The 27770-nt window shown below is 42.0% G+C and overlaps 1 protein-coding gene across 4 annotated transcripts in view; it reads right to left on the reverse strand.

Moving 5' to 3' along the window:
• The window catches only part of Pld5 (phospholipase D family, member 5), a 338384-nt gene that overhangs the window by 109209 nt on the left and 201405 nt on the right, over nt 1-27770 (reverse strand). For 3 of the 4 annotated variants that reach the window (XM_039090526.2, XM_039090527.2, NM_001191674.1), the window contains 2 exons: nt 27120-27288; nt 10910-11021 (listed from right to left, as the gene is read on the reverse strand). In XM_039090526.2, the coding sequence (XP_038946454.1) occupies nt 10910-11021; nt 27120-27288 (281 nt within the window). The remainder of the gene's footprint in view (nt 1-10909; nt 11022-27119; nt 27289-27770) is intronic. The other variant, XM_039090528.2, reaches the window with a different exon arrangement.

Raw genomic sequence — 27770 nt, forward strand, 5'->3', positions numbered from 1 at the left:
AGGGAGGCAGTCAAGCATTCCTGCTCTTAGCCTTCTGGCCAGGAATCACTCCATGACTCTGCCTGTCTCCATTAATTAGCCACATGGATGAAGAAGTCGGACACCTCAGCAAACTTCAAGACTTCCAGCCCATCCACCTGAACATCTGACCATAGGGAAAGGCATTCGGCTCTGATCTCCACAGGGACTTATTAAAAAAATACCAACAAACCAAAGCAGTTTGAATTTCAACCACCCTTCTGCTGTCCTTTCCTGTTAGGAGGAAGGCACCATGTGCATTTCCATCGAGTCAGCATCAGCGATTGCTTTCTGTTACTAGAACAAGCGACTAAGACAGATAACTTGTGAGAAGAACAGAATTACTTTTCTCAGTTCTGGTTGGTTCCAGTCCATGATCTAGTGGCTCCACTTGGGTCTTGTGATGTTGCACTGCCTGATGGTGGGAGCCTGGGGCAGAACAAAAACTGATGGTCTCCTGACTAGGAAACAAGCCAGACTGAAGAAGAGACCAGAGTCCCATGGTTCCCTTCAAAGGCTGATGCCCCTGTGACTCAAATATCCCCCCACCAGGCTCCACCTCTTAAAGGTTATACTGCTTCCTGATAGCACTACTCTGAGGACCAGGAACAGCCCCTTAATACATGCATATAGGGGACGCAGTCAGCATTAACATACTGCAGTGGCATACAGCATTTATGCCTCCAAATGCTTGTCCCATAATTTGGCAACTAGCACAGCCATGAGAAGCATCCTACCTAAGGTGCATTTGTAGGGCATCACAGTTCAGTAGACTTCGCTTACTGCAGAGAAAACCATCCCTGTGAAATTCCCCAGACTTCTATCACCTTGGATAAAATCATACAGCTCTATCAAATCGCCTGTTTTTAAACTTGGCAAACTGACGCAGCACCTGTGGTACAGACACCACGGAGCTATGGAAGAGCACAAAGGGTCTGTGACCTTCCATAGGCCACCTTGAGTTGCTTCAGCAAACATTTATGTGGTGGCTTGAATACGCTTGGGCCAGAGAGTATTAGGAGGTGTGTTGGTGTGGCCACGTTGAAGGAAGTGTGTCACTGTGAGGGTGGACTTTGAGACCCTGTTCCTAGCTTCTGGGCAGCCAGTCTTCTATCTGTCTTTGGAACAAGATAGAGAACTCTCAGCTCCTCCAGCACTATGACTGCCTGGACACTGCCATGTTTCCTGCCATGATGATAATGGACTGAACCTCAGAACTTGGAAGCCAGCCCCCAATTAAATGTCCTTTATAAGAGTTGCCTTGGTCATAGTGTTGCTTCAGAGCAATGGAAAGTCTAATTAAAAATTTTATTTATTGCCTGGGTAGGTATGCAGGACACCAACTACCTTTCCCATCTCACTTAAGTGAAAGTCTAGAGGAAGAAATGGAGTTGCAGCGTGGCGACAACCATGATGGAGAATGTTTTGTGGCCTGGGGCAATGCCGAGGAGTCTAGAGCTCAGCTGAAGGGAGAACCCCGAGGATGGATCTGGAGTGGTTTCTTTCATCAGACATTTGAGTCTTTCCTTCTTTCTTTCTTTCTTTCTTTCTTTCTTTCTTTCTTTCTTTCTTTCTTTCTTCCTTCCTTCCTTCCTTCCTTCCTTCCTTCCTTCCTTCCTTCCTTCCTTCCTTCTTCTCCAACTGAGGTTTCATTCTGCTGTGCAATCTGGTCTGAGTCTCAGGGCTCGAGGGCCCTTCCTGCCTCAGCCTCCCAAGTAACCAGAACCACTTGTGAACTGTGCCTGACCTCACAGCATTGTTCATTCCCAATCCCATCTCGGCAGACCTGTGCATTATTAATTATATTTAAGTGACTCAGTGTGTAACTTAGCATTGCTTTGTCATTATATCATGAAATAACATGTCTAGCATATTAGTTGTTTTATTCCGATATTTAGTAAACAAACACATTCAAATTAAAACAATGAAAAAAGTCAGTGAAAAAAGAACTTTAAAAACCAACTCATATACCTCCTATGAGACTGGTGCCCTTAGTTGGAGCAAAAGACCAATGACGACTGTGAGCTGCTGAAAGACATTCAGATAAGCAAGGGAGGAGGACATTTGCTTCCTAATTTTATTGTATCTTTTTTAGCAGCATCCTTTTATGTGGAGACCAGAACACAGCAAGGCTAGAGTTTTCACGGTGTCATTTGTGCTTGTTCCCAGAGACAGAGTAAAAAGCCCACATTGGAATAGAAATTTCAGAGGTTGTTTTGACAACAGCCTGGGTTTTTAAGCACCTACAGAACTCACTGATCATGGAGAAGTCAAGCTGTTGCCAACCTAGAGCCACTGTACAAACATAAATGTGGGGGGAACCTATGGTCTTCTCAAAGATGTCTATAACAGAGTTAGAACTGGACTTCCCTTTCACCAGAAGATCACAGGGCTAGGGGTAAGTTGTAGGGGCAGAAATGTACCAGTATAGACTAAGATACAAAATACTCAAGTAACACTACAAATTACACTAGTGGCTAAGGCAAACAACATTTGTTTAACTCCCACACCCTTCAGGGAAGTTATTATTGTTACCGTTTTTATTGAAAAGGAAATCGAGGTCCAGAAAAAATAAGTTACCTAACATCTCACTTCACTGTAAATGGCAAGCCCAGCATGTCAACATGACAGAGCATGCATGGGCGTGACACAGCAGGACCTGTGTCTAAACGTTATGCTGGTCACTGCCTGATAGCATGAGAGCATTCGGTGTGCAGATGCATACAAGTGGAGCAGTACCTGTTCTGCTAAATATTTTACTGGACTGTGAAAAGAGGAAGGCAGAGCTCTTTGAATGCTAACTGGCAGATATGAAGCAAAGGCACCAGCTTTATGTTCCGTAGCATGCACCCAAGGGCTTCACCTTTGAAGGGCGTGACAATGAGAGTTGAAGCCAGCAGAGAATTACATCCAGGTGGCAGTAGGACATCTTGACCTTTATCTGGGTCACTACAGGACAGATTGAAGACCTGACAGATGCTTCAGCTCAAGGATCCCATAGTGTGTAGAAAACATCAGAATAAAGCTTCTTGACAACAGGGGACCACTTTGACCTTCAAGTTCCTTCCCACTGGCAAGCTTCCGGATAGTAGAAGCTGGAATATCATAATGTGACCTCTAGGGAAACTTCCAAAATAGACTTCTCTATAGTAATATGAAGTTAAGATAGACACACTTACCTACCTGAGAGCTAGACTTAGTAAGAATGATAAATCAGCATGACCTGTGTCACACACACTCTTTCAATAGTCACAGCATCTTAAGTCATACCCTGCTCTTCCGGAGTAAGTGGCTCAAACGCCACTGTAAAATGTTCAAGTCAGAAACCATGGCAACTTTTATTAACTTTAAAGTTTGAACTTCAACCTTGGATGGAGAAGGTTTCCCTTTAAAGCCTTGTTGAATCCAGCCAGTGGGTGTAGAAATGAAAGCGCGCAACCATGGAAGAATGAATACAGGTCCCTTGGACTCAAATAAGCAGAGGTGAGGATGGCTTTTGGAGTTTGATAACAGATACTCACGGTGTTTCTCTTTAAATAGACAGCAAGAAGAAAGCCACAACATGGTAACTTATAAGCAACGTGTTGTTACTGGTAAAAGGATTTTAGTGTTGCTTAACATTTAAAATTTCGATGTAAAGCCAGCCATTGTAGCTCATTGTCATTCTAGTACTTAGGAGGCTGAGGTTGAATGAGTGCGGTGAGTTCTAAGACAGCCTGAGCCACAGTCTGAGTTCTAAACCAGTCTGGGCTGCAGGGTGACACTGTCTCAGAAGACAAGCACAAATGAATTATGATCATGAATAAATATCAATGTCTGCTGTTGAAGATGCCCTGGGGGATAGTCAGTAGGGTCCCATGTCTGTCCATTGTTCAGCGGCACAGGGAAGGCTGTCTGCTGAGCTCACCTGCTACTGAGAGAAGTCCCAAATGTCAACTCCATTCAAACCACAACTGACATCTGTGTGAATTACCTTACAAGATCTTAGTCACAAAAGACCCAGGTGCAGAGGAAACAGCATCTGAGCATTGTCATGGTGATGGAGAGTCTACTCAAGCACACATGCATTGTCCTTACAACAAAGCAAAATAGAATTGAGAAAGGTCAGTGGTACATGCCTGCAACTGCAGCTACTCCAGAGACAGGAGGATTGCTCCAGCTCAAGAAGTCAGGGTGAACCTGGGCAACATAGTGAAACCTCTCTCAGAATTTTGTTTTTTAAGGAGACAAGATGAGCGGATCCCGGCCCGCAGCAGCTCTCTGCTCCCAAACCCCGTGAGAGAGAGACCTCACTGCCTGATCAGGTGGGCACTCCTGAGGCTGCAGAGCAGAGGAGACCACCAACACTGCCCACCCCTGCCCACATCCCTGGCCCAAGAGGAAACTGTATAAGGCCTCTGGGTTCCCGCAGGGGAGGGCCCAGGAGCGGCAGGACCCCTGCGCCTGAGATACCGCCGGAACCTGAAGGAAACAGACCGGATAAACAGTTCTCTGCACCCAAATCCCATGGGAGGGAGAGCTAAACCTTCAGAGAGGCAGACAAGCCTGGGAAACCAGAAGAGACTGCACTCTGCGCACATCCAGACGCCAGAGGAAAACACCAAACGCCATCTGGAACCCTGGTGCACGGAGGCTCCCGGAAAGAGCGGCGCAGATCTTCCCGGTTGCTGCCGCCGCGGAGAGGACTTAGGCAGTACCCCACGAGCAAACTTGAGCCTTGGAACCACAGGTAGGACCAACTTTTCCCCTGCAAGAAACCTGCCTGGTGAACTCAAGACACAGGCCCACAGGAACAGCTGAAGACCTGTAGAGAGGAAAAACTACACGCCCGAAAGCAGAACACTCTGTCCCCATAACTGGCTGAAAGAAAACAGGAAAACAGGTCTACAGCACTCCTGACACACAGGCTTATAGGACAGTCTAGCCACGGTCAGAAAGAGCAGAACAAAGTAACACTAGAGATAATCTGATGGCGAGAGGCAAGCGCAGGAACCCAAGCAACAGAAACCAAGACTACATGGCATCATCGGAGCCCAATTCTCCCACCAAAATAAACATGGAATATCCAAACACACCAGAAAAGCAAGATCTAGTTTCAAAATCGTATTTGATCATGATGCTGGAGGACTTCAAGAAAGACATGGAGAACTCCCTTAGAGAACAAGTAGAAGCCTACAGAGAGGAATTGCAAAAATGCCTGAAAGAATTCCAGGAAAACATAAATAAACAAGTAGAAACCCATAGAGAGGAGACACAAAAATCCCTGAAAGAATTCCAGGAAAACACAATCAAACAGTTGAAGGAATTAAAAATGGAAATAGAAGCAATCAAGAAAGAACACATGGAAACAACCCTGGGCATAGAAAATCAAAAGAAAAGACAAGGAGCTGTAGATACAAGCTTCACCAACAGAATACAAGAGATGGAAGAGAGAATCTCGGGAGCAGAAGATTCCATAGAAATCATTGACTCAACTGTCAAAGATAATGTAAAGCAGAAAAAGCTACTGGTCCAAAACATACAGGAAATCCAGGACTCAATGAGAAGACCAAACCTAAGGATAATAGGTATAGAAGAGAGTGAAGACTCCCAGCTCAAAGGACCAGTAAATATCTTCAACAAAATCATAGAAGAAAACTTCCCTAACCTAAAAAAAGAGATACCCATAGGCATACAAGAAGCCTACAGAACTCCAAATAGATTGGACCAGAAAAGAAACACCTCCCGTCACATAATTGTCAAAACACCAAACGCACAAAATAAAGAAAGAATATTAAAAGCAGTAAGGGAAAAAGGTCAAGTAACATATAAAGGGAGACCTATCAGAATCACACCAGACTTTTCGCCAGAAACTATGAAGGCCAGAAGATCCTGGACAGATGTCATACAGACCCTAAGAGAACACAAATGCCAGCCCAGGTTACTGTATCCTGCAAAACTCTCAATTAACATAGATGGAGAAACTAAGATATTCCATGACAAAACCAAATTTACACAATATCTTTCTACAAATCCAGCACTACAAAGGATAATAAAGGGTAAAGCCCAACATAAGGAGGCAAGCTATACCCTAGAAGAAGCAAGAAACTAATCATCTTGGCAACAAAACAAAGAGAAGAAAAGCACACAAACATAACCTCACATCCAAATATGAATATAACAGGAAGCAATAATCACTATTCCTTAATATCCCTCAACATCAATGGCCTCAACTCCCCAATAAAAAGACATAGATTAACAAACTGGATACGCAATGAGGACCCTGCATTCTGCTGCCTACAGGAAACACACCTCAGAGACAAAGACAGACATTACCTCAGAGTGAAAGGCTGGAAAACAACTTTCCAAGAAAATGGTCAGAAGAAGCAAGCTGAAGTAGCCATTCTAATATCAAATAAAATCAATTTTCAATTAAAAGTCATCAAAAAAGATAAGGAAGGACACTTCATATTCATCAAAGGAAAAATCCACCAAGATGAACTCTCAATCCTCATCTTTGGTTGGTTTATATACAAGTGTGCAATTTCTAGGCTTGAAAGTAAAATGATGCTATCTGGTGCTGGATAGAGGAGCCTTATTTTTTATTATGGCAGCTTGCTATTTTTGTAACATGGTGATTTGGTTGAACACAATAAAGTACAGTAGTAACTGATCTCCCCTTCTTCCTGGATGAGTGAGGAGATGATTAAATGTTGATGTCAGCATCCTTGAGCATATTCAGAGAGCTTCTGCTTCTGTTGAAAAGGATGCTGTGTTTGATTGTGGTCCGAAGCTTTGAAGCACTACTTGGCATCTCCTTCCTTGGAGGTCTCACTGTTTAAACATAACAGATTTGATAGCTTGTTGGTAAGGTGAGGTCCAGCTTGTCTCCACTAGGTTATCTTCATGTGAATCCGGTGGTTATACGGTTTTGTTTTAGGGATATTTCATTTTTTAAATAACGGTTTTAGCTGACATTCATGGAGAGAATGAATCCTTAGAACTGTGCCACTAGTGAAAGGAAATCCTGTCTAGAGTATGTTTCTTTACAAAGCTGTGTCACACCATCCTTTGGGCCCTCTGCTGGAAAAGTAGAATCAAGTCTCAAATAATGCCTTTTAAATTGTATCCTCTAGTATTATAGATGTAGGACAGTACTGTATCATACCTCTGTGGATGTAAAATAGCTTGTACCTGCTTTATGATATGTAGTAGTGACCGTGCTTTATCAGAGCTGTTTTTAATGATGTTGCTCAGAATGTTTTCTTTCCAGATGATGATTGAGAAGCTAATTTAAAAAAAAATGGTGCCAGGTACCACAAGAGTAACAGAACTGTGCTGTTTTCTCGGGTTTTGTTTTTTTTTACTTTTTTTTTTTTAATGGAGTGTGCTGGATGTCTCTACAGTTTTGTTCAGATGACTGCAGAACCTGGAAAAGCTGTTGCTGCTGTTGATGCATAACACACTGCTATTATTGGTCTTTTTATATAAATATAAATATATATAGACAGATATATAATTTGAATTTTTTGAAACTTTAGCTGTGCTGTCAACTTTGGAAAAAAGTATCCCCGTTTACTGTGTTGAGTTGGCACTGTACAGAAATTAACAGCCATATTGGTCTAGAAATGTTGAACTTAAGTTTTTTCCATTTGTACAGGGGTAACACACTGTATTAAATATGTAAGGTCTTTAAAAAAATTCATTTTTTGGTATTAAGAATTGAATTAAAAATTTTAAGTCATTGTGATTAAAAAAAAAGGAGACAAGATGATCAAAAAGAAACTAGCACTTTAATTTTAAAACCTCATAGCAAGATATGAAGACCTGTCACTGTGAATCTCTCTATCTCTCTATCTATCTTCCTACCTACCTACCTACCTACCTACCTACCTACCTACCTACTTTTGTATTGACTATGATCTAAAATTTCCACCAAATTCTCATGTAGACGTTTATCCTCTTGTGGTAGCAAAAAAAGTAGCCTTTGGGAATTTCTATGTGTTGTCTATCACTTTATCTTTTTTTCCCATGGTGACAGAGCAGGGGGACACTGACACAATGGTCTACTTTAGAAAAAGAGAAAGGGCTCTTGCCAAACACCATTGAGTACATTGATGCTGAAGTTTCAGACTCCACACTGGGAGAATATATGTTTCTGTTCTTTATAAATTTGTTAGCCACTGACATTTAATTAGAGAGACATAAGCTGACTATGATACTGTCTGTGTATCATCTACCCACCCATCATCCACCCACCTACCCATCCTTCATATCCATCCATCCTTCCATCCACCCACCCACCATTGATCCACCCACCCACCATTGATCCACCCACCCATCCATCTATCCACCCACCCACCCACCAACCTATCAATCCATCCACCTATCCATCCATCTATCCACCCACCCACCCATCCATCCATCCACCTAACTATTATCTATCTATCTATCTATCTATCTATCTATCTATCTATCTATCTATCTATCTATCTATCTCTTTCTCCATCCTTTATTGGCAAGCTTCATCCTCCTATTTTTCACAGAATATTTGATTCTCTTCTGTACTCTATAACACCCCTGCAACTGTAATTCTTCATGGATAGCTTTATACTTTTTTTGTGTAGATTTCTGAATATTTGGCCACAACTAAAAAACTGTACTGAAAGCTAATTTCTCCATAAAAAGGCCAACGCTCTTTCTCAAGCAAGATGCTGAAATACAGATGCTAGATGACTTCGTAAAAGCTGTTTCTAAGGCTAGTATTTAACACGTGTCTACTAAGACGTGAGAGCAGAGATCGGCAGTGCTTGGACTTTAGAGATTTGTGTATTTTGTACTGAGACCATGCACATTAGGTATCTTGGGCAGAGACTATACATAGGAGGTATCCTGCACTGAGACTAAACATACATGCAGCGCCTACTAAAAGACAGGTATGCCTAACTCCAGGTACACAGGTACTATTGAATCACTAATGTAAAAGCAAACCAGTTATTTTCTTATTGTAATAGAAACTTTTCTTATGAACAGGACCTGCATAGACTTGAAAGTTCAGACAGATACATTGAGAAAGACATCCTACAAACTACAAATGCAGCCCTACCCCCATCCCCTGCCCCCCAGTTAACAAAAGGAAATCCCTTCTTAAAAGTGTTCTAGAAAGCAAATGTTCAGATGGCAGGGACTCAGTTTGACATTTTCAAATGAGAACAGTAATAACACTTTCAGAGCCACACCGACTGTATGTGAGCTGGGTCTTGTCTAGTTTTAAAACATTATAGCTAATTAAAAATAAAAGGATAATTGAAAATTTTTAGGTTTAGCAATATCTTGTACATATTTAAACTTCCCTACACACACACACACACACACACACACACACACACACACACACACACACCCATAAACAACTGTAGGTGCTCATGTCTGGTATCTCATCACTCTGCAGTCAGAGGCAGTAGGACCACTTCAAATTTGAGGTTATCCTGGTCTACATAGTGAGGCCTAGGACAGCCATGGATGTATAGTGAGATATTCTCAAAAGATCAAAACAAAATGAAACAAGATGATAGCATTGGCCATAGTAACATGGCGAAAGGTTTTGTGGTAAATGTTCCTCAGAGCCTCCTGTCAGAAAGGCTTGGTCTTCAGCCTGTAGTATTACATGGAAAGGTGGAGGAGCCTTAAGATGGCCGAGAGGTCTAGAGAAAGGTAGCTACACCCCTGAAATCATGCCCTTGAAGGGAGATTGGCACCTTGGTCCCTCCTTGTTTTTCTGATAAGCCTTGTAGTTACCTTAACTGAACAACCTCTTCTACCATGAGCTCCCTCCCACTCTGAGCTATTATTCACCAAGGGCCCAGGCAACTGGGACAAGTAGCAATAGACTCAACTACAAAAGTGATCTGTCCAAGTAAAACCTTTCCTTATTAAGTTAGTTGTCTCGCATATTTTGTTACAGCAATGTAAAGCAGACTATATAAGGATGATGTGTATATCCATTACAAGTAAGTGATGGATATTTTTATTTCCCAATTTCAACATGTCTGATGCCACTTGGGCTCACTTAATTGTGTCCATCTGGCCTAGGTTTAGAAACCAATATCATGTCATGATATAGGGACAGTGACAAGAAACCATGTTCACTATGTTCAAATAGCAGACACCTGAGGTCCCCAGCCACCAGGCAAAGCATGACGACTTACTGAGGATATTTCCTGCTTATCTTCCTGCAGCAGGAGCATTCTTGCTGGTTCCCCTGTGTCAATCTTTTCTACAGATTAGCAGTTTGTAGAGGAAATGCTGAATAAATGATTTTTACAAAATATTTATAAATATTTGGAATGGAGAGTCTAGCTAGAGGAGAGTACAGGAGAAGATAATTATTCCAGGATGAAGCTCAGTGTGGCCGAGGTTGGGACACATGGCAGAGCGGCTGGGTGAGTGGTGTTTTCTGTGCGATTGTCCTCAAGTCAGAAACCGAATGCTTCAATGGTCTCCAGACCCAACCCAGGGAGGATTGCATAACACAAAGAGGATTTCCACTGGACTGGGGAGAGAGAAGTGGGAACCTAGTACTTGATTCCCTTGAAGTGGCTCTTTTCTTCAGATCAAATCATTGACGTGAGTCCAAAGGACTGATCTGTTAACTAAATATATTTAATGGAGAGTAGATTATGACTTACAAACTAAAATACAGAACACTACTTAACAAATCTGGTAGCATTGGTTGAGCTGGTTTAAAAAGCTTTAATCTGGCTTTTTTTGTTTGTTTTTTTGTTTGTCAAAAGAGAACTAAGAAACATTGAGTGGAATGTACTGATGAGAGAAATGACAGGTCATTTTTATGTGAAATTCAAGGAACTGTCACAGAATGTCCATGGTAAAGTAGCATCAACCTTGGCCTTACCCTTTAACTTCAAGGCTTCTAATACCTTTGAATCTGCAGTCACATCGCTCACCAGCTTGACTTCAATATTTTGCGACGTCAGCTGGAGCAATTTCTCAAAGAGACGTTGACCCTAGGAAAAATATTCAGAGACAAAGGAAGAGAGAAACCTAAATGTTTGCCATTTTTGAGTTGGTATAAATAAACTACTTAAACTTTATGCATTCAGCTTGTAAAAGGCAAGCACTTCAATGACAGATACTCACAGATGTGTGAAATTCCCTGGGTTTGAGGACTAGAACAGAAACACAAACGTAGAAGGCACTCTCTGATTTTGAGCCCTGTGCAGTCCAGCAATGTGCAATAATAATTTTGATAACACAATGCAAATTTACTTCCCTTTTGCTTTTAAAGATATAGTCATCTGCACATAAAGAGACAGCCAAAAATATTCATTCGTAGCATTTGGCACAGGAAAACCAAGTGTTCTTCTAATTTGCAAATCGTGCCTTTTTATCTCCCTGATCTCTAGTTCCTTTCTTTGTAAATACAGACTATATTCAACTTCAAAAGGTTTCCATAATGTCGACAGAAATCCTTGAAAGTACGGTGAGCCTTTATGATTTACTTCACCTTGTTTAAAACCTATGTCGCTGAACAGAACAAATGTTCTTTATAAAAATAAATTAAAATGTAAAATGCAGGCTTTGCCTACAAGCATGTAATCTTGATAAGATTTATTTCGGGTAGTCTGAGTGATAATGGACCCAGGTACGATTTTATCTCCAGGAATGAGACTGCAATGTTATAGTATTTGGTTTTCCTCTGTGTTTAGACAGATACTTCTTATCTTAAAAGAAAAGGAACTGGTCTATTGTTGACTTTCTATGTTCATGTTCACTTGTATGGACCTCAAACATAAATACCTTCAGAAGAACCAGCCAGATAATAAGGCTTAGGTCTTAATGGGTCCCAAGTGCACCATTAAGCTTATCTTGATAAAAATCTGTGGTTGGTAATGATTATTTATAAAGGATTTGGTGACTGGGAGGAGTTGATGAAGCAAATGAAGATGCAAATGAGGATTCAGATGAGCATGCAAATAAGTATGCAAATGAGCATGCAAATGAGGATCTAAGCAGTGATTCCTGAAAAACCTAAGGGTGGAGCAGAAAGATCAAAGATTTAAAGTCTAATAGTCCAAGGAACTGATATGACAGCTGACAGCAGAAGAAGGTGTCTGGCACAGTCACCCAGCAATGTGCTCTAGCTGGGAGCTGGCCAGCAGCCAAAGTTCCATATCCCTTGGGCACTGAACGACACCCTCTGCGATGCAGCCTCTTAGTAGAGGTTAAGGGTGCCCGTGTGGCACTTACCTCAGACCCCCAAAGTTCTCAGTATCCCAGAGCCTGGGACAACTTCACTCCTAACACACAATGTATGTGTAGGGGTGACCGTACCCTGATAATTAACAGATGCAAACACCATTCAATAAAGGCCTGAATAGAAAGTGGGGGAGGGTGACCCCCGGCTGCTGGTTTGCTGTCTTGGTATGTGAAGCTTTTGCTCCCCCCCTTATAATTCACTTTATTTTTTGTGTTTATTTATGTATGTCTGTGCGAGTGTGAGTCAATTGTGTTCCATATATACAGGGGTTGGTGGAGGCCAGACCCAGATACCAGATACCCTGGAGCTGGAACTACAGGTGTGAGCTGTTGGACATGTGGGCTGGGGACTGAATATGTTTTCTCTGGAGTGGGAATTTTTAGTGAGAGCATGGCGAGAAGAGGCTTCATATACAATATGAAGGTGAACCCACGTTGCAAGGCCCATAGCTTTTTCTGCTCCAAATCAGCAAATCTTCCTTGTCAACTTTGGCTCCAGGTTGTGCCTGCCACACACTGATGAAGGTCTGTACTGCCTGCATGGGGCAGATTGCTCTCCCACTCCTCCACCTGATTGACCACCCTGGTCAACAATTATTCGCTCAAGTTGGTTGCATTTTCTTTCACACACACACACACACACACACACACACACACACACATACACACATAAAGAAACATTTTGTGTTTTAGCAATATCCCATAGATAGTAGACCAGTATTTTTTTCTTAAGCTCTTATATTTTTTAGGTTTTGTTTAGTTAACAAACATATTTAACACAAATAAAATATAAGCTGTCACCTGTACTGACTTTATTCATGGTCCTATACCTTGAGCTTACTACCCTTGCATTCTTTTGTACAATTTAAAACAAAGACAAGAACTCTTATACATGAATGAAAATAAAAACTTTGAAACCTACAGAAACAGGCAGGCTGCCATTAAATGAGGCTGCTTTTCCCCTTTAGAGTGTGGCAGTTACTTATGCTAGGGAATCTGAAGTTCAGCCATAACACTCACTATGATAAACTTGGGCTTGTGGAACTTCTGTACATGGACTTGAGCGGAACTTCTTTCCAGCCCACACTTTCAAAATACACTGTGCTGTGCATAGGTCTCCAGCAATGTTCTCTGTGTTGAATTCACTCATTAAAAGAAAAAGAAAGAAAGAAATAACGAAAGCATTTTGTCTTTTAAGTATCAACAAATAAAAATTTTATCCTTTCTGCTGAAAACCATTAGCCATTGGCTAGACTCATGAATCAAATATGAATGTAAGGCTGATTTTTTAAAATTATGATCATATATCAACCCATATGTATGAGATTCTCTGATGGGTAATACTGATTGTTAATCTCACAGTATCTAGAGCACCCAGGAAGGAAACCTTTGAGAGGTTACCTAGAAGAGGTTAATTGAGGTAGAAAATCCCACCTTCACTGAAGGTGGCGCCATCCTGGGATTAACAAAAGGGAGAAAAGCGAGCTGAGTATTAGTCCTCATCTTTCTCTGCTTCCTGATGTGTACGCTACAACATAACCAGATGGATCAGTTTCCTGCCACCATGACATCCCTGTCATATACTAGAGCTATGAGCCAAAATGAACCCTTCCTCAATTTAATTTTGTTGGGGTATTTTATCACAACCAACAGAAGTAACTGAGACAGATTCCCCAGGAAGAGATGAGACTTGATGTGGCCAGATGAGTAAGGCCTTTACACATCTTAATATAGACAGTGAAAATGAGGCTGGAGCCCTGACACAAGGAAGACATTTACGGGAAAGTGATAGAAGACGTGTGTGGTCAGGTGGGGTAGCCTTGACTATGGGAGATGAGTCTCTCAGATGGTAGGAGTTATTTTAGGGGTAGCTCTCTTGCCAGTGCAGAGACATGCTATATGGAAGGACTTTTCCTTCATAAATGAAACTATCCTTTACAGAAAAAGGGAAAACACACTGTACTCTAGGCAGAGGTTAAAGGAACTTTACCTGCACGTGCTGGTTCTTACTTGCCATTAGGCAAAATAATCTGTATGTTCGAGATGCATATTTTGGGAGCGCTATATTCTGATTCTGGTACCCTTTGATGATGAGTGAGTGGGTTTATAAATTATTCTTGTCTCTGTTGTCTCAAACCAACTGCAACAGAGAATTAAATGCTCAAGTAAAACATGAAAAGAAAAAAAAAGCAAAGATGATGAGCACCGCAGAGAAGTCATGCTTGGAACAATGAAGGATGAACTTGGTACAGTGACTCTTAGGGACGTGTGCAGCTCATGGGGCTGGTTCTCAAACTTGCCTTACAATCAAACACTCTGATCTTGTAAAATGTATTTTTATTTCATTTGTGTATGTACATGTGAGTGTTCATGTTTGTGTATATGTATGCACTATGTATGCATGTGTGTGTGTGTGTGTGTGTGTGTGTGTGTGTGTGTGTGTGTGTGTGTGTGTTTATTTCAGAAGACAACCTTGGGTGTTGCTTCTTAGGTCCCTTCAACCTTTTGTTTAAAGGGTTGTTCATTGGACTGGAACTTCCCAAAGTATATAAGGCTAGCTGGCCAGCCCACTTCAGGGCAATAGTAATGTATCTCCATCTTACCATTGCTGGCATTGCAAGCAAAAGCTATCATGTCCAGCTTTGAATGTGGGTTTTGGGAATCAAACTTACATTCTTATGGTGGTTTCAAGAGAAATGGCCTCCAGAGACTCATGTGGTTGAATGCTTGGCCCATAGGGAGTGGCATTATTAGGAGGTGGGGCCTTGTTGAAGGAAGGGTGTCACTTTAGAAGCAGGTTTTGATTATTTGTAATAGCCAGAAGCTGGAAAGAACCTAGGTGCCCTTCAAAAGAGGAATGGATACAGAAAATGTGGTACTCTACACAATGGAATATTACTCAGCTATCAAAAACAATGACTTTATGAAATTCATAGGCAAATGGTCGGAACTGGAAAATATCATCCTGAATCCTGAGTGAGGTAACCCAATCACAGAAAAACACACATGGTATGCACTCATTGATAAGTGGATATTAGCCCAAATGCTTGAATTACCCTAGATGCACAGAACACATGAAACTCAAGAAAGATGACCAAAATTCGAATGCTTCACTCCTTCTTTAAAAGGGGAACAAGAATACCCTTGACAGGCAATAGGGAAGCAAAGTTTAGAACAGAGGCAGAAGGAACACCCATTCAGAGCCTGCCCCACATATGGCCCATACATATACAGCCACCAAACTTGATAAGATGGATGAAGCAAAGAAGTGCAGGCTGACAGGAACCGGATAGAGATCTCTCCTGTGTTACACTGCCAGAATAGTCAAATACATAGGCGAATGCCAGCAGCAAACCACTGAACTGAGAACGGGACCCCCATTGAAGGAATCAGAGAAAGGACTGGAAGAGCTTGAAGGGGCTGGAGACCCCATATGAACAACAATGCCAACCAACCAGAGCTTCCAGGGACTAAGCCACTACCTAAAGACTATACATGGACTGACCCTGGGCTCCAACCTCATAGGTAGCAATGAATATCCTAGTAAGGGCACAGTGGAAGGGGAAGCCCTTGGTCCTGCCAATTCTGAACCCCCAGTGAATGTGATTGTTAGGGGGAGGGCGGTAATGGGGGGAGGATGGGGAGGGGAAACCCATATAGAAGTGGAGGGGTAGGGGTTAGGGGGATGTTGGCTCGGAAACTGGGAAGGGGAATAACAATCGAAATGTAAATAAGAAATACTCAAGTTAATAAAGATTAAAAAAAAAGCAGCAGGCTTTGAGGTCTCCTATGCTCAAGCAATGCTCAGTGTGGCACAAGGTCTCTCCTGCTGCCTGAGGATCAAGATGTAGAACTCTCAGCTCCTTCTCCATCACCATGCCTGCCTGCACACTGCCATGCTTCTCACCATGATGATAATGGACTGATCCTCTGAAACTGTAAGTCAGCCCTAATGCAATGTTTTCTTTTATAAGAGTTGCCATGTCATGGTCTAGTCTAAGAAAACCTGAAGTAAAAGCAATCCAGGAGGAAGGCCATCCTCTTTATCCAATGAACAGCACAGGAAATGTGGTAACAAAAGCAATAAGGAACTTTTATCTCTGTCTTCCTTTTATAGGTGCCTCAAGGGAGTGTGTTTGTGGTGTGCACGCACACCTGTGCATTGTTTTTCTGTCAGACTCAGGAGAACACACAAATCCACACTCTGGTCTTACCACACTATAATGTTGCTTCGAACATATTTTGTGTGTAGGAGGTGCTTTCAATGCCTCGTTACTTACAGCGAGTGTTTTTTAGACCCGCTCACCACATCACTCAGATATACATTCATTGTTCTGAGTCAGGGGCGGGAATGGGTCACAAGGGAAAAATTAGCAATCAAGGCTGTGATACAACCAAGGCTGTGCTTTCCGCTGAGCTTGGAGGAGTTAATGACATTGGAAGTCCACAGTAGAGTGGGACTGATTACAATGTTTTTCTTAGAAGTCAGTTAACTCTGGACAGGTTGCCTACAGAATATGTAAGCAGAATTCGTACACAGTTGTAAATAATCTCAAAGTATTAACTTGGTTATAGGTTGGGTGAAACTTTGATGGTTTATACAGCATTTCTCAGAGAAAAGCATTCCCACAGCAGTCTGCAGAGCAAAGGTACCTCACTTGAATGACCCAGAGATGTTTGTTCAACATAGGCAAGGCATACACTGAGGCAGCACCCCCAGGCTTGGAGCTGAGAAGAAGGAATTGGTGGGAATCAATTGTTTTCTACTTGGGCCACCATTTACCTTTCTCCACACAAAAGAAAAAAGCCACCAGCATTCTGGTAATGAGAAGAACCCATACATTTAAGTGGATCCAACACAAAAGGTATCGGTGTTTGAGCATTGCAGTGGCTGGAGTGTTGAGTGTCCTTCAGAATCTCAGCTGTTACTGTTTAGGTCTCCTACTTGACGTTACTGGAAGGAGAGAAAGAGGAGGTTGGGCCTAGTGAGAGGTCTTCAGATCTTGGTGATCTCCCTTGAAGGGAGTGGAAGACAGTCCTTCCCCTTTCTGTTTCTACTGCCTATCCAATAGCTGAGTCCTACTGATCTGCCTTAAGCTTCTAAACAGTGGAGTCACATGACTGTGGCCCGCACTCAGCAACACTGTGAGTCAAAATAAATTTTTTGTCTTTACAAATTGACTGTCTTAGGTTTTCACCAGAGGGATGGAAAGCTGTCTCAACACAGGCACAATGGGCACTGGATGATACAGAAGCCAGAAGTCAAGACCCAACCACAGTGTGAATTCTCCAACATGCAGAGACATGATTGGGACAGAGTGTAGGTCTTCAGCACGAACTTAGACAAGTAACCAACGCGCACTATAGCCATCCTTCAGGTTCAAGCCAGCAGCCTGTGGTCATTTGAATAGGTTTGACCCGTGGGAGGCATGGCCTGATTAGAGCATATGTAGCTTTGTTAGAGGAAGCATGTCACTGTGGAGGCAAGGCTTTGAGGTCTCACATATATGCTCGTCTGGTCAGGGTGATCCAGAGTTTACACCTGGCTGCCTGCAGAAGATAGTCTTCTTCTGGCCACTTTTGGATCAAGATGCAGAATTCTCAGCTTCTTTCCCAGCACCATGTCTACCCCCATGCTGCCATGCTTCCTGCCATGATGATAATGAACTGCATCTCTGAAACTGTAAGCCAGCACCAATTAAATGTCTCTTCACAGGAATGGAAACCATAACCAAGACACAGCCTGAGGAGCAAGTTTTGAAGTGTTTTAAAGCACCTATGTGCATGCATATATATATATATATGTATATATATGTTCATGAGTATACAAATATTCATAATGTGTACATATGCACACACACATTCACCACACAACAGGAAGAAGGTAATCTGCTAGGCAGAGGGAACATTTGGCTCATCAATGCATTGGAAGAAAAAAAGTAGGCAAACTAAGTCTGAAGAACTAGAAAAAAACTGTCTGACTCAGGAAAGACATAAATCTAAAAAAAAAAAAAAAGCTGACAACATACCTAAGGGAAGAAGCACATAGAAGCACATTTTCTGGTAGAGAAAGAAAGACCTGGATCCTTTTGTCAAGCAGCTGGACATCAAGGACTGAACTCACATGCCTCTGGTCAAAGGAAGTGAGGGAGTGACTCAGAAAGGAATCCATATGAGACTGGCAAGGAGCCAGCCAGCACAGCACCAAGTTCCACCCAGTGGGCAGGTCAGAGCCAAGAATCCTGTGCCCATACAAGAACTTCACATGTGGGGGTGAAACGGGAGAAATGTGTAGATATTTAGAGACTTAGCAACTGTCCTGCCTGCATACCCCATATGAGGAACAACTTTAAAGAAAGACACTAGTCAAACATAAGAGGAAAAAAAACCCTCAACTCTCTGGACACTGTAAAAGAAAATAGAGGGAAAAAGAAATGAGCGGGGTATAATGTTTTCTGCATTATTATTTAATGCATTTGCTAAATAAAGATTCTTAATAGAGGCAATGCATGATGTTAAACAGGAGCAGGTGCATCAGGGCCCCTGAAATAATAGACCCCCGAAAAATTAAAATTTCTCCAGGGAATCCATGCAGGCTGAGTCATAGTGCCAGAGGAGCAGCTGTTTGCTGTGTATGTGTGTGTGTCAGCATGTTGTGTGTGCACATGTGAGTGTGTATATCTACATGTGTGTGTTTGTGTATGCATTTGTATGTATAAATTATGCATGGGCTATCAACTGTCCAAAACTTTTTAATAGCCACAGAACGATGATTTGCCTTTTTTTAACTGCAGCTTTCCAGATATTTATAGCAAGAGGCTATTGCAATATAATGAGAAAATGTCTAATTGTCCCTTTCAAAATAAAGTACTAAGCCACGGATGCTGGTGCACACCCATAATCCTTGCACTCAGTCGGTGGAGATAGGGGAATTGCCGCGAATTTGAGGTCATCTTGGATATCTGGTGAGACCCCGTTATAACTCAAAACATAAAGCCAAAACTGACAAGTAAAACAACAGCAGAGACGGGAGAGAGAGAAGGAGAGAGAGAGAGAGAGAGAGAGAGAGAGAGAGAGAGAGAGAGAGAGAGAGAGAGAGAGAGAGACAGCCAGACAGCCAGACAGACAGACAGACACTATAAGACAGGGAAATGCATAGAGGGAGAAAAGAGAAAACAAATAAGCAAACAAACAAAGCCCCAAGTCCCCGGTGGGCAGGCCCAGTCTTCACTTGATCCAGAGAATGAAGAATAATGCCTTTGGAGCCATGATTTATTGACACCTACATTACTGGCTTTGGGAGAGATTACACAAGTTAAAGACCTGTCAAGAATGTTATTCATGCATTTGTATCAGAATAATGATCTCCCTTGGAAATACGCTGGAATGCAAGCAGGGGCATATTCATAAATTGCCAACAGATGGGGAGAGAGGAGCATGCAGAAGCAGCAGATAGACAGACTAGGGAAGGAAGGAATCCATGGAAGCCTGAGAGACAGACTAGGGAAGGAAGGAATCCATGGAAGCCTGAGAGCTGCTGAGTGCCAAAGGGCAGAGGCGGGACTCTCAGTGCACTCTCTTGTGGTTCCACATGGCTGTATTCCCCTTCTGAGTGTGGGTTGGGGGTTCTCCCTTGTGTATTTGATTTTTTTTTTTTGTATTTCCAGCAAACAGCACCCCTCCCCCCATAAGCCTTCTGCTCAATGAAGGAACATTGAAAATGGTCCATTGTCACATTACTTTTTTTTTTTTTAAATTGGGGACTGCTGGTGTAAGTTAGCATTTGCTGAGTGTTGATGGCGCAGGGCTGGGGGAAAGCACTCTTTCGACAAGGGAGACACCTTTCCTTCTAGGCTCTGCTGGCTCCTGCTGACACTGCACCAGGAAGTCTGCTGAAATTGTGTTGGGCCTGGAGATGACAGGTAGCTCTCAGGAGTCATTTATGGTTTGACATCAACCCACAGCCCCCTGTTCCTCCTGGCGACCTGCTAGACAATCAAGACACAGGGATAATACCACCCAGGCTCCTGAGTCCAGGAATCTTCTCAAACATAAGCCACTGTCTGGTTCCTGAGAGAATGATGGTGATACACAGGACTAAATGGAAGTGGGCAGAAATCAGGCTGACAAGCCAGCAGGGGAAGGCAGCAACCTGGGGCTGTCTTAAAACATGAAATTCAAACTATGTTTATTAGACTGGTACATTTTCCATCAGCAGCTCTTAATCTTGGCTGCCCAGTGGACTCCTCGAGTTATTTCGGAGCTTGGCCTCTTTCCAAATGTTAGAATGTAAAAGTGCTCTGGTGGGGTGGAGGGGCGCATCCATCTATTTTTGAAGCCCCCAGGTTATTCTTGACAGTCACTGTTATAAACTGCTGCCTCACGAGTGGGAACTGAGGATCTATGGAGGGCAAAGCACATTTGTCCTCCTTTCCTTACCTGTCCTAAGCCTGAAGGACAATGTAAATGCATGTTCTGGATAGGATCTTGGTCGCTTCTCACAGAGACCAGAGTCTTTGTGGGCAACGGAATAACCTTCCTATTTTACAACGATTCAGAGTTGGGTGTCCACTAAATTTAAGGTCCTGCATGTGGAAAACAGAAGCAGTGCCTTCTTGAACCCTATTTCATTGCTGCACAAAGCAATATGTGGCAGACATTATCCTATATGTTTTCTAGATAAGAAAACAAGAATCGTGGGAGTTTATGGCACTTGTTCAAAGTGGCCACAGCTCTTAAACTGCTAAGTGTACCAAATACATCAATCAAATGTCAAACGTTATAGCTGTGGGATGCTGAAGGTTCCCCATGGCTCCCTGTAGTCAGTAGCATATAGCATAGTGAAAAGTCTGTGGTTAGATTATTAGTAGATTTTTCATATTATAAAAATATAATGGTGAACCCTGATTTACTTATTTATGTGGCTTTTACTTTTGGAGCTTCTGTGAACAATGGCTCCATAACTTTGGGCTTCAGATGAAGCAGTACCTCAGAGTGGGAGCCATGTCTAAAGAATCCACTCACCACATGGGCTATTAGTCAGAAGAGGAAAAAAATCAGCATCTCACAATCCTCTCTGAGAGCTGATGGCACACCCTCACTGGCCTAAGGACTTTTCACAAGGCCCCTACATCTCCAAATTTCTACTGCTTTGCAATGGTCCCAGTACTTGAGTCTGTCACCATGACAACGTAGATAGACCTAAAGGGCACTGTGTTTAGTGAAACAAGTCAGGCACAGAAATAAGAAGACCGATGGTCTCCCTGTTAAGTGGAATCTAAACAACACAACTCATGGAATACTAACAGTGGTTGCTAGAGACTTGAGGAGAATAGGGTTGGTAGAGTAGGGGACCAAATGGGACCAAGAGGGATGATTCCAGTGTTTGGCAAGAGGAATATGTTCTATTATTCTGTGTCTCACAGGGTGAGTAGAATTGACACAAATGACTTACCTCAATGTAGCTAGAAAAACTTGGATATATTTGCCATCAAGAAATGACAAAAGAAATGTATATGCTAATTGTTCTGAGCTAATCATTATTTTTAATGTACCAGTCCATACATCATACCTTATTTCCTAAATATGTACAAATATGTGCCAGTCAAATTCCCTTAAATATAAGAGATAATTACTATATAACATCTAATACTACTAAAAAATAGGGTTCTTCTGGGCTCCAGAAATGGTATTTTATTACAAGATGAATCCTGACTATGGATATGAGAGGTGAAGATGACATCACGAGTCTTCAGGTTGCAAGACCTGAGGAAGGATGGGGACCACCAAGAGAGGTAGGGACAGATGTAGGAGAGGGACTTAGAGAGTCACTGACGATGGAGCATTGAGGAGATGGAGACTGGGAACAAGGGGTATGGACGAATAGGAAAAGTAATTATAATACAAAATGCCAGTATCACTTATGAATTAATCATAAGATGGTTGTGAAACAAATGGGGCAAGAAAAGGCTTTATAAGTTAGAGGAAACAAAGGCCCTTGGCCATTGGCTAAGTCATAACCAAGAGTCAGTTATAACACTGGTACTGCAATGGAGGAATGGGTGTGGTTCCAGTCAGACCCTAGGGATAGGAGCCCTCGGGTACAGCCGAAAGGTGAGTCAGGACATCAGGCTACACCCTCCCTGTGCCACATAGCTTGGGCTGGCCTCTAGCCTTCCATTCTCCTATGCACTGGGATTGTAGTCATGTGCCACCAGGTCTGGCTTGTTTTAGTTTTAATCTCAGAAAATACAGATTGAGGTTGAAGATTATTTTCTAATAAAATGTTACTTACTATACCAGGATGTAATATGTCAAAACATATTATCACTAGATAAAAACTGTACCAGATAACAACCGACAAACCCATGGAAAGGTGCAAAGAGAAGCATAGAGATTTCTGAAGAATGGGCTTTAGGATGTTGGTGAGGAAATATGTTTCAGATCTTCACTGAAGACAAAGTGGACCCTGACTTCCTGAACAGCAGGGGTAGGGAACATGTTCTTCAGTGGGTGAGCAGATAGGCAAAAGAAAGACTACTACTCTTCCTCTCCCTCCTTCCCTCCTTCCCTCCTTCCCTCCCTCTCTCCCTCTCTCCCTCTCTCCCTCTCTTCCTCCCTCCTCTCTCTCTCTCTCTCTCTCTCTCTCTCTCTCTCTCTCTCTGTACATGCATAAAAATCCACCTCTGTACATGCATAAAAATCCACGACAAATAAAATGAAGACCAGAATTCACACACATCATGGTAGTTTATCTAATCCGTATCTTTAAAAAAAATGCCTTTTTTTTTTTTTACAGGTAATCGCCACATTGTTGTCACAGTGAAGCCTCTAGTTCTTTACTGGTGAACAGTGTTAGACTGACTGCCACAGGAGCTGAGGTGCATGCACAGAAGAGTGAATATACATGATGACGATTAAGGTAGTGATAAGCACTCGAAGAGGCTTTAACTTAGTCTATAGAATCTGCTGTCACCCTGGATGAGAAAGTGGAGGCACAGATAGTTTGGTATCCTGGTAGAGATCTCACAGCTGCTAAGTAGGCAGATCCTACAGGCTTTCTGGAATCTGCTAATTACCTAATGTGTGGAGAGGGCACCCAAGCTGTACTTTGCAAACGACCTTCTGGATCATTGCACACTCTTACTCCTCATTAACTGCACCAAATCCTGTGCAATTTAAAAACTATCCAAATTTTCCAAAATCAAACAAGTTCAATGTATCATCAGTTGGCAATCATGCCAGTTGGGAGCTCTCTGGGAGGCCAGCATCTAATTGATTTCACATAAATGCATCTCTTCAACATTCCATTGTCTCAGCTCATTAATTATTTCATGTGGTACCTCACAGTGAAATCAGAAGGAACGGGTACTCTTCTCTGCATGGATCAGGTAGCCCTACTGATCAGTCTCCAGCAGTCACATTTCTTGGCTTTTCCCAAAACATCTTGATTTCATTAAAAAAAAAACTATCATTTTATCTTATAAATTAGCAATCAAAATGTCCCGTAAATTTTAATATTATATTAGAGAAAGTCATCATCGTGGCAGAAAGAAATAAAATCTCTTTTTCCTAGCTAAGCATTTTCACTAATTTCAAGGCATGGTTGCCATGGCACTGTAGGCTCTACTAGCCTTCAGCTGGGCCTTGAGACAATGCAAAGGACAGAAGGAAACGGGCAAGGAGGCTGATGACCCTAGTGACATGTAAGAGAGGTAAAATGAGGGGTTTACTGTGAGAATCAAAACAGCATCATTTGGAGACAGCTCAGTGAGCGCCTTTGGTGCAAATATGAAGACCCATGATCAATTCCCAGGATGCATATGATAACCTAGGCTTAGTACAGTGCTTATGTAATTCCAGTACTGGAGAAGTAGATAAAGGCTCACTGACTCAGGAGTTCAGCCTAATGAGGTGACCCACTCAGGGACCCTGTCTTTCTATATGAGGTGTGTAGTTTCAAAGGAATGGTACCTGAAGTTGACCTCTCTCCTTTTACAGGCAAGCACACATACATCCATGTATCCTCACACATATATATGTGCACACACACTCATATATGTGCAGCAGCACACATATGCATGTGCACCCTCACACACACATATGCACACATGCATGCACTCATACATGTGGAGTCAAATACATACAACATTTTTTAAAGCAATGTCAGTTTCCAGGCAATATTTTTGTAAAGCCCACATTTATCATTCCTGCTAATAACAGCGGCCACTCTTTCTTACAAGCTTGCCTCTCATCTAGATGAGACACTGATCCCGGAGACGTGTTTCTTTGTGTCTGTCTGCTGCCGAGCTGGACCTGCCTGCCCGAGTGTACAGTTCTGTGGGATGTTTTGCCTACAGTCACATTGTAATATATTGGTGCCTTGGGTTATACTTCCTGCTCATCTCTCTGCTGTTTATGTTCCCCTGGAGCACTTTGCAGGCTCCGTTAGTTTAGAAATAACTGTCATGGTTGACTATTCTCCATTAGATAAAAGACAGTTTCTGTAAAAGAGATGAAGAGGGGGCTGCAAATGTGACTCAGTGGGTAGAGAGCTTACCTAGCCTGCAGGAGACCCTGGGTTCAATGCCCGCACTGCACAGATGTGATGGCTTACATCGGCAATCCCATTACATGAAGGTTGAAGGCAGGAGGACCCAGACATTCAGGACAGCCTTGGCTACATAGCAGGTTTGAGGGCAACATAAATTACTTGAGATTCCATCTCCAAAAAAAAAAAATCACTATCATAACAAAGAACACGAAGGAAACTTGATCTGTTTCTGATGCAGAAAGAATATGGACCAAGGGTGTGGCTTCACAGTAGAACATTTTCCTGGCATGCACAAGGCCCTGGGTTCAGTTATTCCCAGCATAATTAAAGAAAAACAGTCAGACACAGCATATAGAATGAGCAGGTTAGGACACCACTGGTAAAGAACTAGATCCTAGCTGAGCGTAGGGGTCCAGAGCTTGGACCCAGCACTTGGGAGGCAGAAGCAGGATTATCTCAGTGAATCCAAGGCCAGCCATTTCTGTATAGCAAATTCCAGGACAACCAGGGATACTGAGGCTATCCTGTCTCAAAACAAACAGAATACAAAGAGCAACAAAAGAGCCACAGCTAGATCCTAGAATGCATTTCTGCTTCTAAGGTTTTAAAACTCGAGATTTGTGCCAGGCTGGGTCTGGCTTCACCACAGACTAACGATGAATGAGCTTTCTTGGCCCATAGTCCCTTTTTCTTTCCTTTTCAACAAAAGTGCCCATGGTCATCTCTTCTCTGTCTCAACACTGAGTGTTTGGGGTGTCCTTTGACATATAGGCAGTCTTTTAAATTCACATGTTTCCAAACCAAGAGAGTCCCTCATGCAGATCCAGAACCGTGAGCCTCTCGTGCCATGGATTTGATTACATTTGAGGATGCACTGATTTGTATTTTGCATGTGGAAGAGAATGAATTACTGTGGTCAGAAAATGGTCTGTGTTGTATCATTTCCAAAGATGGCAACCAACCGGCCCACTCAGTTCCTGGATGTGTATCCTCTCGTCTTGTGTATGTGACTTGCTTAAACCAACAAAATAAGATGGATGGATGGATACAGCACCTTGGAACGCTGGATCTCAAGCCAACAGGCCTTTGAGAGATTCTGCTCTTTTATGGATCCAACCACAATATAAAGAACTCAAATTCTTTTACAGAATCCTAAGAAAGAACCAACAAGAGATGCAGCCACTGAGAAGGCGTTTCAGCCTTCTCAGTTGAGATGTTGAACATATTCCATTTAATCTGACTGTTCTGGCCTCAGGTAATCTATCCTCCCCAAATCACTGCATAAATTATTGTCTTTAAACCCTGCCCCAAACCACAAGTAAGTAAACGATCTTTGTTTTCCCAATCACTAAATTGTGGATGATACATTATGTAACAATAAAACCTGAAACACATGTTTGAATGGTATAGAAGTAAGAATATGATGAACACAATATTCACTTAATAAATTTACTCAAAGTCTTCAGTACGACTGTTGTGGTTTTTGTTTGTTTTTACTTATTTTCTGATAACCATTACTTTAAAATAGTCAAAGTGGTACAACTGGATGAATACTAGATTTCAAGACAGCCATCAAGAGTGATGGGAAGTTTTGTCAATAGGATGTATATGCAAAGAAACAAAACTGATTTGACCCAGGACCCATACAGGGCATTTAAATATAGGCTAGTGTTCATATACATGAATAGGAGCTCAATGCAAACCACCGTAGTTTACCAGTATAAAGAAAAAGACATCAAAGTTACGAAGATCTTTTTCATTTTCTCTTCAGAGTACTTAATTCAGAAATCACCTTTTCTTATCTACACAAAAGCGACAGAGTCAAAGACGTGCAACTATCCTGAGAAGTGTGACTCCATTATTTTAAAAAGTTAGTTCAGGGGCTTAAAGATGAATTGTATAACACAACTGAACAAAATACACTTCTCAGCCGGCAGATAGATGTGCAAGCCCGCAAACTACACAACACAGGATTCTCGGCCATGCTGTAGGAAGGTGCTATGATGTGGGTGGCATCCTCAAAGCCATGCTGCTTGGGAGACAGTGTACACAGAGCCTCTTGCAGACAAAGATGAAACGCGAGCTTGCCCTGAACAAACCTGGGGTGATCATAGTAGTGGAATGACACATGATTAACAATGGGACAGCTCTATAAATGCACACACATGTGCTCATGTGCTCTCGGGGGAGATGGGATTTGGAAACTGAGCTGGTCTGGTTACGTTGAGGCTAAGGACAGTAAAGAGTGTAAAATGCACACAAAATCATCTCAAGCATAGAGGATGTGGCTTACCTGACATGCAGATGGGTGGGTGTGGTTGAGGTCCCAATGGGAAGACACTATGTCGACAGACTTTTTGGCCATGTTGAGTAAGTTCATCCAGCCTTGGAAGAGCGGTAAGTGAAATGGGGCATCCTCAGAGTAGTTAAGGCCTTCAGGAATGTTTTCCACAAGAGCGATTCTTTAAAAAGATTTTGAAAACAAACAGATAAAACCTTGTCAAATTTGAAGCCATTAATCTTATCACCTGCATTCAGAGAAACATGGAAGATGATCTTTAAGTTTTTTGGTTTTATATATATATATATATATATATATATATATATATATATATATATATATATATATACAATTTCTGTTTGTTTACCAAATGCCCCTTACCCTAACCTGAGGTGTTTTGAAAGTTGATACTGTTTTTCTTTAGTTAGCATTCACTTGTATTTCAGAAAAATATAGCACATACCATTAATGTGTTTTAAATTAATCTTGAAAATGAAAATATATCCGTGTTTCCTGTGAATGTATTTTCCCTTCAGAAACATTCTCCTAATGCTTCCCCTGGCATGATCCAATTCTTTTATAAGATACCACTCCTGAAAGCTGTTTGAGATCATAAATTAAATTTTTCATATCCGCAGCATCTAATACAATGTTGGATATATT

Source organism: Rattus norvegicus, chromosome 13 (assembly GCF_036323735.1).
Source record: "Rattus norvegicus strain BN/NHsdMcwi chromosome 13, GRCr8, whole genome shotgun sequence".
NCBI classification, from domain to species: Eukaryota; Metazoa; Chordata; class Mammalia; order Rodentia; family Muridae; genus Rattus; species Rattus norvegicus.